The 16,110-nt window shown below is 43.5% G+C and overlaps 1 protein-coding gene across 2 annotated transcripts in view; it reads right to left on the reverse strand.

The window, feature by feature from the left end:
- Positions 1–16,110, reverse strand: part of LOC306925453 (uncharacterized protein) — a 33,304-nt gene that overhangs the window by 8,925 nt on the left and 8,269 nt on the right. The window contains exons 1-14 of one of the 2 annotated variants that reach the window (XM_079504278.1): positions 15,423–15,482; positions 14,070–14,176; positions 13,050–13,283; positions 10,490–11,409; positions 9,961–10,038; positions 9,475–9,622; positions 8,843–8,934; positions 8,348–8,405; positions 7,898–8,051; positions 4,955–6,059; positions 4,039–4,116; positions 2,963–3,122; positions 2,662–2,753; positions 1,760–1,817 (exon numbers count right to left, since the gene is read on the reverse strand). In XM_079504278.1, the coding sequence (XP_079360404.1) occupies positions 1,760–1,817; positions 2,662–2,753; positions 2,963–3,122; positions 4,039–4,116; positions 4,955–6,059; positions 7,898–8,051; positions 8,348–8,405; positions 8,843–8,934; positions 9,475–9,622; positions 9,961–10,038; positions 10,490–11,409; positions 13,050–13,283; positions 14,070–14,176; positions 15,423–15,442 (3,304 nt within the window). In that variant the 5' untranslated portion in view covers positions 15,443–15,482. Of the gene's footprint in view, positions 1–1,759; positions 1,818–2,661; positions 2,754–2,962; positions 3,123–4,038; positions 4,117–4,954; positions 6,060–7,897; positions 8,052–8,347; positions 8,406–8,842; positions 8,935–9,474; positions 9,623–9,960; positions 10,039–10,489; positions 11,410–13,049; positions 13,284–14,069; positions 14,177–15,422; positions 15,483–16,110 lie in introns of those variants that run through there. The other variant, XM_079504279.1, reaches the window with a different exon arrangement.

Consider the following 16,110-nt stretch of genomic DNA (forward strand, 5'->3'; position numbering starts at 1 on the left):
GCAAACCACCGCCACCGCCCCAGCCCTTCTGTTTTTACTCACCACCGCTCAATGTTATTTCAGCTCCGGTGGTCACCTCACCGCCGGAGCGGTGGTCACCTCACCGCCGGAGCGGTGGTCACCTCACCGCCAGAGCGGTGGTCACCTCACCGCCAGAGCGGTGGTCACCTCACCGCCAGAGCGGTGGTCACCTCACCGCCAGAGCGGTGGTCACCTCACCGCCAGAGCGGTGGTCACCTCACCGCCGGAGCGGTGGTCACCTCACCGCCGGAGCGGTGGTCACCTCACCGCCAGAGCGGTGGTCACCTCACCGCCAGAGCGGTGGTCACCTCACCGCCGGAGCGGTGGTCACCTCACCGCCAGAGCGGTGGTCACCTCACCGCCGGAGCGGTGGTCACCTCACCGCCGGAGCGGTGGTCACCTCACCGCCGGAGCGGTGGTCACCTCACCGCCAGAGCGGTGGTCACCTCACCGCCAGAGCGGTGGTCACCTCACCGCCGGAGCGGTGGTCACCTCACCGCCAGAGCGGTGGTCACCTCACCGCCAGAGCGGTGGTCACCTCACCGCCGGAGCGGTGGTCACCTCACCGCCGGAGCGGTGGTCACCTCACCGCCGGAGCGGTGGTCACCTCACCGCCAGAGCGGTGGTCACCTCACCGCCGGAGCGGTGGTCACCTCACCGCCAGAGCGGTGGTCACCTCACCGCCAGAGCGGTGGTCACCTCACCGCCGGAGCGGTGGTCACCTCACCGCCAGAGCGGTGGTCACCTCACCGCCAGAGCGGTGGTCACCTCACCGCCGGAGCGGTGGTCACCTCACCGCCGGAGCGGTGGTCACCTCACCGCCGGAGCGGTGGTCACCTCACCGCCGGAGCGGTGGTCACCTCACCGCCGGAGCGGTGGTCACCTCACCGCCGGAGCGGTGGTCACCTCACCGCCGGAGCGGTGGTCACCTCACCGCCGGAGCGGTGGTCACCTCACCTCCGAAAATCCAGACTATGAATGAACCTTAAGTGCCTCTGTGTCAGTTTCAGTGCAGTAGTTTAGTTAGTTTATCTGATTGTATTAAACAACGTCAAACTCAGCAACATTGCAGCTGTGCAAAAAGCTTGAATTATCCTCTTTCTATCTGCAAAGTGTTTGTTTCATAAAAATCCACCGTAGATTTGTTATGAGCTACTTCCTGTCAAGACATTCCTTGCAGGTGTTTTTTTCCCCAAGTAGGAGTTTGGAAGCACTCGTTTTTAGTAAAGCAACCTCCTGCTGCCTCCTGCATTATGTGCAAATTCAAAACAGGTGGTACGCAGGGCTGTTGAGTGATATCCAACAAGCACTCCCAAACTCTGACCCTTTGGAAAAAATAACCTGCACAGAATTTCTTCACAGGAAGTAGCTCATAACATGTCTTTGGTGGATTTTTATGAAACAGAAACTTTACAGATTGAAAGAGGATAATTCAAGCTTTCCGCACAGCTGCAATGCTGGTGAGTTTGGCGTTTTGGGCAGTCTATGGGAAGTTGCACCTTGTTAGCACCTTGCCGGCAAGATGGCAGCGGTCTGAATATCGTCAATTGCATAGCAGCTGGTAAAAACTTTGAAACGGTATTCAGCATTTTGTTTCTCAGACTTGATTGTACTTCTATTTAAAAGATGTTGCCCTAATCTCCATATACCTTTTCATCACAACAAGTGGTCTTATCAGTAAAACTAAAAACAAAATGGAGAACATAATTATAGCAAGCTGGCTGTGATAACTACTAACCTCTGAGTAGGATGCATGGGGTACATGGGAGGTTGCCAAGATCAACATCCGTGGAGTCCTGTTTTGGAAAGACAAAACAACGATACACATAGGCTAATTATGAATGTGGTGATTTTATGTTTCCAATGTACACAAACGGTGTCTGTGGGTACCCCAAAATGGGTTCCCGTATTGAAAGCTATGGTTCTCTGTCTAAATGGGTTAGACTTAGAGTACTAGCAGTGCAAAGTGGGTCAACTATCATTGTTTGACGTGAGTATCTATAAGTTGACTAAAGTACTCAGGGGTTAAAGCTAAAAAATAAAAAATCAGGCGGAAGAGTGGTAAATTAAATCTGTGCTACTTTTAAGTCAGAATAGCAGGGGGAAATCTAATCGAGCACAACAGACTTAGTTGCGCACTGGTGTTGCGTGCAGTAAGCAGATATACAAGGCAAGCTCACAGCGCATAGATTCGTGACATGCTGTGAGCTTGCAGATCTGCCATTTACTGTCTGCGCAGCAGTGCAGAAGACACCGGCATGCCAACACTTCGGTATCGCTGTGTGGGGTTACATTCAGTAGCGCGTGGTGCATTCCGAGCAGCTGATCGATGTAAATATTATTTGAGTGGGAATGGATGCTTGGTAGTTTGCACTTTGGAGAGATCTCTTGACTAGTAGCAAGTATATGCTGCGTTTGGATGACTTAATGTCATTCACACCGTGGCCATGGCTACACCCACCTTATTTTTATTTTTTTCTGATCTCATAAATGGCCCATATGAAGTCCTCAAGACGGAAATCCGTCCCCAGGACGGAGAACTTTAAGCCCCGAGTACTGTGGTTGAGTATTTCTACCACCACTGGATATAGATAATTATGTTGAGATCATTTCCTGGGCGTTTTAATCCATAACACTTACCTTATTTTGGTAGAAGAGGCGATCAGGGTTTTCCTTAAAGTGTAACGCAATGCCATTGATCAGCTGCACTGGACCGTCACCCAGCTTCATCCCTATGATTGATTGAATACTTTATTAACGGCTCGTAAATAGTAGTGGAAGAATTATACAAGAACGTGAACCTATTAATCCGAATCTACAAATGTTGACCTTCTTGTTGCCATTTTTTCCCACTGTAAAGATTGCCCAAAAATATTTAACCCAGGTAGGTAATTTTCCTTGTGATAACACCGTCACGCGCTTTTACTGTAAAGTAATTTACCTTTGGAGTCAAGGAAATTGTTGATGCCCGATTCTTTGCTGGAAAGTTCCTCTGCCAGCTTGTCGAGTACCAGAAAGCCAAGGAGTCGAGATGCGTGATCAAAGAGGTGAACAGCTTCAAATAGGAATGGCCACTCTTCCTTTATGACCTTGACATAGTGCTGGGCAATATGGAAAAATATAATATCACAATATTGTTTCAAGCAGTATCACGATACACGATAATATCACAATATTATTTAATGCATTTTTTTAGGGATATTGTTCAAGTTACTTAACAGTACAACCACCTACAAGGTAACAGAAACTAAAAGAAAAACGAGTAACTGAACATTTAGACCAAAATAATTTTGGCTAGTACATTTGGCTAATGTATAAATTAAGTAGTATAAATTAGTATAAATTAAGGTATAGAACTGCAAATCACAGAATGTGCATTCACTGTTAACAGGATATATATACGATATCTGTGAATATTGTATTACCCTAACCCTCACAATACATATCACCATATCGCCCACCCCTACCTTGACACATGTCCCAAACCCTCACAATACATATCACCATATCGCCCACCCCTACCTTGACACATGTCCCAAACCCTCACAATACATATCACCATATCGCCCACCCCTACCTTGACACATGTCCCAAACCCTCACAATACATATCACCATATCGCCCACCCCTACCTTGACACATGTCCCTAACCCTCACAATACATATCACCATATCGCCCACCCCTACCTTGACACATGTCCCAAACCCTCACAATACATATCACCATATCGCCCACCCCTACCTTGACACATGTCCCTAACCCTCACAATACATATCACCATATCGCCCACCCCTACCTTGACACATGTCCCTAACCCTCACAATACATATCACCATATCGCCCACCCCTACCTTGACACATGTCCCAAACCCTCACAATACATATCACCATATCGCCCACCCCTACCTTGACACATGTCCCAAACCCTCACAATACATATCACCATATCGCCCACCCCTACCTTGACACATGTCCCAAACCCTCACAATACATATCACCATATCGCCCACCCCTACCTTGACACATGTCCCGTCGTTGATGGCTTCGCGCTGGATGGGATACGTTTCAGTCATCCATTTTCTAACAGACGACTCCTAAAGATAGAAGAAATACAATACATAGAAATACAAATAATCCAATGTTTGGAGCGAATAAAAACGCCACACACACACACTTGTCTATGGTGTGGTCACATACAGTATAACTGGGCGATAACTGGCATTAAGCTACTGAACTGGAAGAGTTATCATACCAAAATATAAACTAGAGACATGTACTGTAGGAATACAAACATTTTATGGCCACAGGGGTTAAAGCAAGAAAAAAACCAGGACAGAATGTGTAATGGATGGTTGCAGCCACAGACATATATACATAGACGCCCTTTCCGGCTCTGAGGCGCGTGTCACCATTGAAGGCACAATTTTCCCGACATTCCTTGCAAAGCATTAGCGGAAGCAAAGCGGAAGCTTGACAAGCTCCCGCGTGCGTAACATAAGTCCCGGAAAAGACGCGCTGTGATTGGCCAGTAGTCACTTGAGTGACAGCGAGAGACGTGGAGGAGTCGCATGAGTGACGTCACTTGGGCAGCGACAGTCGCCTTCAGCAAATGCCTTCAGCACTTCTAAATAAGAAAGCTGCGGAGAACTGTTGCTTTGTGTTCACTCTTTAATGTTTTCTGTTAGTAATCTAATCCCCCCTGGCTCTGATGTTGTATTGTTAATAACTTTGTTGTTTGTGTTTGTTTGTTTGTCTTGTTTTGTATTGTAATGTATATTGTCATGACTGTTATAAAGATTTGTTAAAATAAAAATAAATAAAAAAAGCCTTCAGCACTGCAGTTCCGCCTTCATTGGGATACACGTCGCTCCAATGAACTGCAGCAGCAAATGAGGCATCTATTTCTTATAATATCTATGGTTGCAGCCTTACCTGGTGGTGATCATGGGTTTTAAAGGCACTTTTCAATTCCTCTTGTTTAGACTCCAGTGCTGCTCTACACTTAGGTCCCTCAACAGCAGGCTGCCATGCCACACATCCGTAACGATCTGAATATCTGGCCCTTTTCCTTCTTGAAACGTCACCCTCTGCTGGCCTCTTTCTTTCATTATCTCTCTTCTGATTTTCAACTCTGCTTTGTAGCTGTTGAAAGAGAACTGAACAACCGTTTGATGCAAACGGTTTATTTCCAAAGGGCTCTGTCTCTTGGAAGGAGAGAGGATATCGATCGATAATCTTCTGGGCGACTTCCCGCAGCTGTGATCTACTAGGTCTCTGTCCATGGTGTTTACTGGTGTGATCGTCGACAACCATCCGAATCATGTCTCCTCTTTTGTTCGCTGGTATCCATTTCTTTGCAGTGAAGGAATCCATGATTTCTGAGGGCATTTTGTGCCATGGCACAGAATACGTCAGACAGGATGGGGAGCCTGTTGTCTCAGGTGGCGCTGTCTTAGGTGGTGCTGTCTTAGGTGGTGCTGTCTTAGGTGGCGCTGTCTCAGGTGGCGCGGTCTCAGGTGGCGCAGTCTCAGGTGGCGCAGTCTCAGGTGGCGCAGTCTCAGGTGGCGCGGTCTCAGGTGGCGCGGTCTCAGGTGGCGTGGTCTCAGGTGGTGCTGTCTCAGGCATATCCAAATAAAGGTAGAAGGTTGTCTCAGGTGGCGTTGTCTCAGATGGTGTGGTCTCAGGCATATCCATATAAAGGTAGAAGGTTGTCTCAGGTGGTGTTGTCTCAGGTGGCGTTGTCTCAAGTGGTGTTGTCTCAAGTGGCGCAGTCTCAGGTGGCGCTGTCTCAGGTGGCGTTGTCTCAGGTGGCGCTGTCTCAGGTGGCGCCGTCTCAGGTGGTGTGGTCTCAGGTGGTGTTGGGAGCACGACCGGCAGGTCCTGACAATTGACTTTTCGGGGAACCTTAGTGTCAACCCCTGATTGGAAATCCTTCAGTTGAGACACAAACTTTGCCAGTTTTGCCGGAATGTGGTGCTGTTTTTGCCCCTGCTGTTCTACCTTGGACCCTCTGTCTGGATTGATTCCAAAGAAAACTCTAAGGAAACAGATGAAATATTTTATAAAAAAGGTTAAGTTTTCAAAATCTAAACTTTAACTAATTGTACTTCCATTCATGGATTACCAAACTCAAGTAAAATGTATTCAGAATTTAAACTTTAGTTAGTTGATGGGGGTCCTTGGCACAAAACGTTTGAGTACCATTGATTTTTAGAAGACAATTGTCAAATCGGCCTCAGGTCTTACTGGGTTAAACCTGAGTAGGATCCTTTCAAGTGTAAAGTGCAAACAATTGCTAAAACATTGTCAAAAGAAAACACAAATGTAATAATCACACTATAAACTCTTAGTCATTAAAAGGACCACTTCACTCACAACTCTTCCCTACTCAATCTGTGTCTCATAGGAGGGATGTACAGAAACCGTCCACCAGTGACATCATCGTTAGATAGAATTTTTTTTAACAAGATTACAATATATATTCGTACTATCATGAGTATGATGGCTTCCATTTTTGCATTGCAACTTTTCAGGAAGTTAACATTTGAATTAGCTTGGATAACCCATCGATGATGTCACTGGTAGATGGGTTGCCCTCCTATGAGACACGGACTGAGTAGGGAAAAAAAGTGCTTATCATGAACATGAGTGAGGATATGGATATGAAGATGTGTTGAAAAGTGGTGAAGTGGTCCTTTAAGCAGTTTGTTGAACAGTGCAGTGAGAACCATCTGGAAGCACCCTAACCACTTAAACCCTCTATTCTAGTGAGACAAACCCGCTGTGAGCTTGTAGATCTATTCTAGTGAGACAAACCCGCTGTGAGCTTGTAGATCGGCGACACGAATGAAAGAAATATCACATTAATCACAACACTCTAGAGTACACTCTGGAGTTCAATAGCCATCATTGATATGGTGTGTTTGTGGACTGCCCCTGCCTAGCACTTTAGTATTATTATGGTACTGTATGCGTTTGATCAGGAGACCTCAGAGGATACAGAAGAAAGAGGTGCAATTGAAAGTGAGGTTATACCAGTCTATATAGGCTGAAGTCATATGGCGGACACAGTCGTCTTCAAGGCAAGAGGCAAAGCTAGAATGCTCCATATAGATGTGGGTAGGGAAGGGCAACTTTATTTGTTTAATTTGGGACATTACATTTGTTCCCAGTTCGATCCCGGGCTCCACCAGAGTTAGTGTTGAAGTGTCCTTGAGCAAGACTCTGAACCCCTAATTGCTCCAGATGAGCAGGTTGGTGCCTTGCATGGTTACCTCCACCATCTGTGTGTGAATGGGTCAATGTAATGCACAATGTAAAGCGATTTGGATAAAAGCGCTATATAAAAGATAAAACCGCTATATAAATGCACCATTTACCATTTGAATCATGTAGATAAATATCTTGACCTGTTGAACATGGACTTAGAATGTTTTTGGTAGGTTATGTTTGTAATCAGCTGGAACTCGGCATAAGTAAGCCTTGCAGAGCCATGTCAGGAGCCCATGCCCTGTTTCTGTACACACCCCTGAACATTTGTACAGTATTTGTAGTGTATTTCGCTGGGGCCTTTACTGCGTCGTAATGCCAGATTTATACAGTATACTAGACCGGTGTGCCCGGCTGTATAGAGCAGGGGTTCTCAACGTTTTTGGCTGGGGACTCCCGTAAATGCTTTGGCCATGTCTCGCGGACACAGACATACGTACGTATATACAGAGACTTGGTGCATTTATAGATAGATTTGGCTGCATGCCGAAAATAGTGCAGATCTACAAGCTCACGTTGTGTTGTGCTGTGACGCATTGTGACAGACAAGACTCTCAGAATTTGAATAGCCCAGGTATATACATTACCAAACCATGTGTTGCTTACCTTTGCATGAACTCCAGCGTCAAAGCCATCTCCTTCGGGTACTCTATGTTACAGACATAGAACAGGGCGAAGGCATAGGCGAGGGCCGCAGTGGGGGAGGTGAAGTGGTCATTTACAATGACCTGATCCACAGCGATTTTGAATTGCTGGTCACCTTAAACAGATTATCACAAAAAAAAAAGTGATTTAAAAGAACACACACACACACACACACACACACACACAGCTGTGATTTCTGCTAATTAGTAGTTTTTGTTAGAAGTTAAGAACAAGCCAAATATACTTTGAAACGGTATTCAGCATTTTGTTTCTCAGACGTGATTGTACTTACATTTAAAGACGTTGCCCTAATCTCTATATACCTTTTCATCACAACAAATTGTCTTATCAGTAAAACTAAAAACAAATACATAACATAATTATACCAAGCTGGCTGGGATAACTACTAACCTCTGAGTAGGATGCATGGGGTACATGGGAGGTTGCCAAGATCAACATCCATGGAGTCCTGTTTTAGAAAGATAAAACAAAGATACACATATGAATGTGATGATCTTATGTTTCCAATGTACACAAACAGTGTCTGTATCAGACGTAACGACTAAGCATAGACAATAATGTTACAGGGATTCTCACTAAATATATATATATATATATATATACATATATATATATACATATATATATATATATATATATATATATATATATATATATATATATATATATATATATATATATACACACACACACACACACACACAACATAATTATGTTGCTATACTGTACATAGTGACAACAACAACCCCAAAATGGGTTCCTGGATTGAAAGTCTGGTTCTCGGTCTAAACAGGTTACACTTGTGGTTGAGTATTTCTGCAACCACTGGATATAGATAAGTATGTTGAGATCATTTCCTGGGTGTTTAAAATCCCTAACACTTACCTCATTTTGGTAGAAGAGGCGATCAGGGTTTTCCTTTAAGTATCTCGCAATACCACTGATCAGCGGCACCGGACCGTTACCCAGCTTCATCCCTATGATTGATTGTATACTTTATTAACATCTCGTAAATAGTACAGTGGTAGAATTATACAAGCATTAAGACCCGAGGATCCCGATTCTACAAATGTCTAAATATTTAAAATAATTATTTAAATTCTACAAGCTCATGCGGCAGTGCGGCACTCTACATCTTCAACACTAGTAGTAATAAATGTATATGGGAGGGAGGGTGGTTCAACCACAAAACGTTGACCTTCTTGATTACTTTTGTTGCCATTTTTTCACTGTAAAATTGCTCAATAAAATTCAACCCAGGTAGGTAATTTTCCTTGTGATAACACGGTCGGGGTGCATACTTAGTTTAGACTAGTCATTGGTTAGACTTGGGTTAAGGTTAGGTTTAGGTGTGCTGCCCCGTGGGAGGTTAGGTTTAGGGTGAGGGTTTGAGATAGGTTGTAGTTGTAGGACTAATGACTGGTCTAACCAATGACTAGTCTAAACCAAAAACTGTCTAAACTAAGTACTGCACCCCGGTCAACACGGTCACCCGCTTTTACTGTAAAGTAATTTACCTATGGAGTCAAGGAAGTTGTTGATGCCCGATTCTTTGCTGGAAAGTTCCTCTGCCAGCTTGTTGAGTACGAGGAAGCCAAGGAGTCGAGATGTGTGATCAAAGAGGTGAGCAGCTTCAAATAGGAATGGCCACTCTTCCTTCATGACCTTGACATAGTGGTGGGCGATATGGAAAAATATATTATCACAATATTGTTTCGATTCATGCTGTTTTTAGGGTTATTGTTCCAGTTACTTAACAGTACAACCACCTACAAGGTAACAGAAACTAAAAGAAAAAGGAATAACTGAACATTTAGACCAACATACTAATACTAATTACATTTGGCCAACAAAACCGTCGTTCTAAGTATAAATTAAGGTATAGAACTGCAAATCATAGAATGGGCATTCACTGTTATCAGGACATATGACATCTGTAAATATCGTATTACGATACTGCATCACAACGATACAATATTTATCACCATATTGCCCACCCCTACCTTGACACTTGTTCCATCGTTGATGGCTTCGCGCTGGATGGGATAAGTTTCAATCATCATTTGTCTAACAGATGACTCCTAAAGATAGAAGAAATACAAATAAAATCAGATTTTTGGGGAGAATAAAAACATATATGCTGACTAACAGACTCATATACGTTGTGTGCAGTGAATCTATAATCTATGAAAGTTAAACTTTTTGAATGAAATTATGGAAATAAACCAACTTGTCTATTTTTTGGAAAGACACACACACACACACACACACACACACACACACACACACACACACACACACACACACACACACACACACACACACACACACACACACACACACACACACACACACACACACACACACACACACACACACACACACACACACACACACACACACACACACACACACACACACACACACACACACACACACACACACACTCTAAATCAATTACTCTATTAACCAAAAAGTAGTCCATACTCACACAATAATCACCATGAAAATAATGGATGGTTGCAGCCTTACCTGGTGGTGGTGATCATGGGTTTTGAAGGCACATTTCAATTCCTCTTGTTTAGACTGCAGTGCTGCTCTACACTCAGGTCCCTCAACAGCAGGCTGCCATGCCACACATCCGTAACGATCTGAATATCTGGACCTTTTCCTTCTTGGACAGACACCCTTTGAATCCCTCTTCAGATTTTCAACTCTGTTTTCTAGCTGTTGAAGGAGAACTGAACAACCGTTTGACGCAAACGGTTTATTTCCAAAGGGCTCCGTCTCTTGGAAGGAGAGAGGATATTGATCGACAATCTTCTGGGCGACTTCCCGCAGCTGTGCTCTAGTAGGTCTCTGCCCACGGTGTTTACTGATGTGATCTTCCACAACCATCCGAATCATGCCCGCTCTTTTGCTCGCCGGGATCCATTTCTTTGCAGTGAAGGAGTCCATGATTGCTGAGGGCATTTTGTGCCATGGCACAGAATACGTCGTCTGACCAATTGTGGGGCCTGCTGTCTTAGGTGGTGTTATCTCAGGCATAGACCTATAAAGGCCTCTTCCGGCTCTGGGGCGTCTGTATCTCGAGTGAAGGCAACATGGAGGCAAGCTTTCCCGAGATTCCTTGGAAGCAAACGGAAGGGGATGTTCGGTAGGCCAATCAGAGGCGCGTCTCCCTCTTTCCCAGCGGCACTTGCTTTGGCAATGTAAACGGAAGTCCCGGAAAAGACGTGCTGTGTTTGGCCAGTAGTCACTTGAGTGGCAGTGACGCAGCATGCCTTCAGCACCCCTGCATGACTTCCTCCTCCCATTGCAGACAGGTCGCTCCAACAGATATGCAGGTGGTGTTGTCTCAGGTGGTGTTGGGGGCAGGACTGGCAGGTCTCTCTGTGGCAGAGGTGCAGGTGTTGGGCCAGGGCTTGTGGAGGGTGTTGCAGCTTGTGAACCTACGGATAACATATCCTCATCAATGTTACTATTAATATGCTGGTTCACAGAGTCCAGTTGGGGACCACCAGGGGCACAAAGGGTCAGGAGGACAACTTTAGTTTTTTTTTCAACCAAGGGTTCATGTTTTAGTTTGTTATTAGAGAAAGTAAAAGTTGAGTGTTATCTTTTTTTATTCATTTGCTGCTTTCTTTCGTTTTAGGGATCTTAGCTGTTTTTGACAGGGGGCGGGGACATTCGAGCATGGGGCTAAATATGTATTTTTTTTATTTTTTTTTGATTAATGTAAACCACTCCAACAACTGGCTTTGTACCCGTGTCTGTTCGAACTGGGTGACCGTAGCAACCATGCTCATTTTTTGCGCACAGACTAACAAAGCCAGTTGTAGGAGTGGTTTACACCACTCAAAAATCAGCTCTGACGTAATGAAATCACACCCGGGTGAACTGGGTGACCGTAGCAACCATGCTCATTTTTTGCGCACAGACTAACAAAGCCAGTTGTAGGAGTGGTTTACACCACTCAAAAATGAGCATGGTTGCTATGGTCACCCAGTTCACACAGGTGTGATTTGATTACGTCAGACATTACGTTAGACCACAGCTGATCAGTCTATATAAGACCTTACACCACTCAGTTCACACGGGTGTGATTTATTTGTTTTACAAAATGTTGTTTTATTATCTACTATAGTCCTACTAGACCCCAATAAATTACATCTGGCCACAAAAGATCACATGATCTACTGAATGTGAATGTAGCCTACTGGGGGGAAGCCACACTGTGCAATAAGCTCAATATATCAGTTTGACACGTTCAGTAGAACGCAACAAAAGCTGATTCTGACAGTTCATCACATCAGATATAATAAGGTGGAACCTAGGACTCCTTTCTCAATTATCGGGTAATCAGATTGGGTGCCTTGTGAGACAACACACTGGCGCCTATTATGGAGATAAGCATTAATCCAGAGTGGCATTTTGCTGTAACCCAATGGCATAGAGCTTGTCAAGAAGCAGATAGTGCTCAACAAATCAATAAATACATTTACAAGAGGATAAGAGTACATCATTGGTGAATTTTAGCAAGGCTGTAGTGGTGGAAAAGTGTGGTCTAAAATCTGATTGGACTGGGGACAAGATGTTGTAGAGACTAATTGTGAGAGCTCTGACTTTTTCAAAGATTATTGCAGCGATACAGATAATTGAAATGGGGTGATAGTTATTAGGATCTGATGTGTCCCCACTTTTGAAGATGGGGGTGACTTTAGCACATTTCCATAATGATGGAAATGAGCAGGTTGACAGACAGGTTAAATAAGTCAGCAAGGGGATGCATTAGAATGTGAGTAGCAAGTTTGATATATTTGGATTCAAGGCTGGCAGGACCGGTACCACAGCTTTCCTTCAGGCATGCAACATGTCAAACAAGGGGGGTTTCACGATTCTGAATTCCAAGCCTTCATTTTTGCACGAAAAAGAGACATACGAAAAAAAAACAGTACCAATTCATGAAAATATTTAGTGTTGGCCTCTGCACTAGTTGTCTTTTCCAGATTTTTACGAATGATTTTAATTTACCTGACTGTTAATATCATAAATATACAATATAGTTGATTTTGTAGGAGAAAAAACTTACCGTCTTCGAAAGCTTTGATGAGTCTTCTGCACTGAATGATTGTCAGAGTGTTCTCAAGGTCTGAGGCATTCACGTTGATAAGGTCATCCACAGATGTAACTCCTAATGCCTCTAATCTGGCCAGGAGTGCACCCATTTTATGACTACTGAGTGATGGCATGGTTTTCTTAACCAACTCGTTCACAGGCTCCATGCTGGCATGTGTTTCAGAAGAATGAGCAACCTCCCACCTCTCTGGTATGAAAAAAAGTGAATAATATTCATCAAGTTGTTTTTCCAGATTAACAAAATCATGCTTCAGACAAAAAAAATATATATATATAACTGTTTCTTAACTCAAAAGGTGCATCCCTTTGGGGATTTTTCCTTTGTCACAATTACCACCGTAACACGGACTTGTCCATTTAATTCAGTAGATGCATCTTGTTGGGATCATTTAATTTAGTCGAAAGTTCATCCGTTTGAGTTGTCATGTCTGCAAGTCAATCAAAATGACCCCAACAAGTAGCACTTTACAGTGAAAGTAACCCAGAGAATTAAAAAAATCACACCCGTGTGAACTGAGTGGTGCAACTCCCTCCCAGTGCAACATCAGTGCAACATCAGTCACACACAAACATAGGTTAACACGGACATTGCTGTTCCTTGGAGTGGTTGCACCACTCAAAAATATATACGTCTATAATTGTATTGTATTGTCCGTTTCTCAGCCTCGTCTTTAAGGACAAAGCCAGACAAGACACAGGGCCAAATTAGCCAATGGGGCTGTGGCCCAGGCAGGGACCCTTGGGCCCTTTGGATAACTGGGCCACGCAGTACTGGGTTTGAGGCCCTGACAAGAGCTCCTGGGGCCCTTCATTGGCCATTGATTATGTTAAATTTAGGTCAACAAGATGATAAAAAAATGGTTAATCGGGCCCTGGCCAGGCATTACTTTCAACAGGCATGTTATTATCCATCCACAATGTCACCATTAACAGGTATTCAAGTCGTATGCATAACGATGGTCTGCGTACTCACCAGAGTGGTCGTTGTTGTTGTCATCTCCCTCCACATCACGATCAACCTGCTGCCATGGCTCCAACTCCTCTTCCTCACACTCCATGAAAAACTCAGTGTCCATATTGCTACACACACACACACACACACACACACACACACACACACACACACACACACACACACACACACACACTATTGACGATGCAAACTGTGATTGGCCGGAATGAGATGATGTATGATGATAAGAGTGCTCCTCACTTCACATGGTTGGATTTTATTTCTCCTAATTTAGTCATTGTGCCAATTCCCAATTGCATGTACAGTCACGCACGCATGTGCGCGCACACACGCGCGCACACACACTTTATTTTTTAGGTGCATTAGCAAGCATTATTACACGTTGAATGCTCGATTCTGATTGGTCAATCGCTCAATTCAGCGGTGTGTTATTTCTTGATAATGACCGCTCTATAATCTATAATCAAACCCTCAGAGCACCTGCTGCGCTGCTTGGATTTTATGCTGTATCCAACATGACAGTGTAACGGGTCCCAAGCCAGGCTGGGTACCACATTTACAGTATTGAAATGTTGGGTTCTATGTCTCACTGATAGTGGTCTCTGAAAAACAGAGTAAACATTCACAGGAATGAAGACACCGAACTATTCTCTTTCGCTTCCATTTCTCCTCTCAATTTACAATGAATCAACTATAATTCACAATAAAACATTCAATACATTTCCCAATAATGCATATTTCTGTTAAGTCCTTTGTCAGGTTCAATGTCAAGGCGACTAAGAAATCTGTGTGTACAGTTATAACTTTTCACATACTGACATCATCACAAGGGAATAATAGAAAAAGGGTGAGCATATCAAATACACTCCAATCACAATAACCTCACTAAAGGCACCTTTGCAATAAACCCAGTAATCAATAAACCATTAAGCACACAAATACTCCGAAAATGTAGAGTAGAAATATAAAAATAGTATAAATGCACATAACTGTTCTTCACCACTAGGTAATGAAATAAAACATTAGCTGTTCAAAGTTCACAAAACCTTTTACCCAATAAATATATCTGTCAAGTAATCAGGTGACCAGCATTAGTAATGTTGTGGATAAATATAAACAACATCTTTCTGTGTTGAGTACACGAGGCAGACGACATCTTCACAGTGGTTATGTAACAACAGGGCGACGCCATTATGCAACAGCATGCTACAACAACCCTCCAAAACCGGAGTTTTTACCGTCTTTAAACTCACTCTAAATCACTCAAATCCGTCATCAAAAGTCTCACAGTATCTTCACATAAGCACTCGAACCTTAAAGGATAAGTTAATATTGTTTTCACGTTGTACTAACCTGAAAAACCGAGTAAACATTCACAGGAATGAAGACACAGAACTATTCTCTTTCGCTTCCATTTCTCCTCTGAGGGGGGAGGGGGCAGTACCGTAACCTTAAGAAGGAGCGTCAAGAAACAACTACCGCGACAGAAAGGTTCCGTTCCTCAACCTAGTGAACTACAGTAATCTACCGATATCTTTTGGCTTGTGACCATTTGAATAATAAAAATAATAAACGTACTAGACAATACTTTTAACCAAAATGCATTCACATTTCCAAAAAAAATAAAAGCTATTTCAAACTTTGTGAAAGTATCACAACAGCCATGTAGACACACACACACACACACACACACACACACACACACACACACACACACACACACACACACACACACACACACACACACACACACACACACACACACACACACACACACACACACACACACACACACACACAGTTATTTAAAGGGGCATTCCACTCATTTTCAACATTTTACTATGTCATTAACATACCTTAGTCGAGCTGTTTTCAAAGTATGACAAAAATCATTAACATGGTGAAACACATCTTGATGATGTCATCAAGATGTGTTTCACCATGTTAATGATTTTTTTCATACTTTTCATACTAGGAAACACAGAACTTTTTTATTATTTCCACACAACAGCTCTAAGGTATGTTAATGACGTAGTAAAAT

The sequence above is a fragment of the Electrona antarctica genome (assembly GCF_951216825.1).
Source record: "Electrona antarctica genome assembly, chromosome: 6".
Taxonomy (NCBI): domain Eukaryota; kingdom Metazoa; phylum Chordata; class Actinopteri; order Myctophiformes; family Myctophidae; genus Electrona; species Electrona antarctica.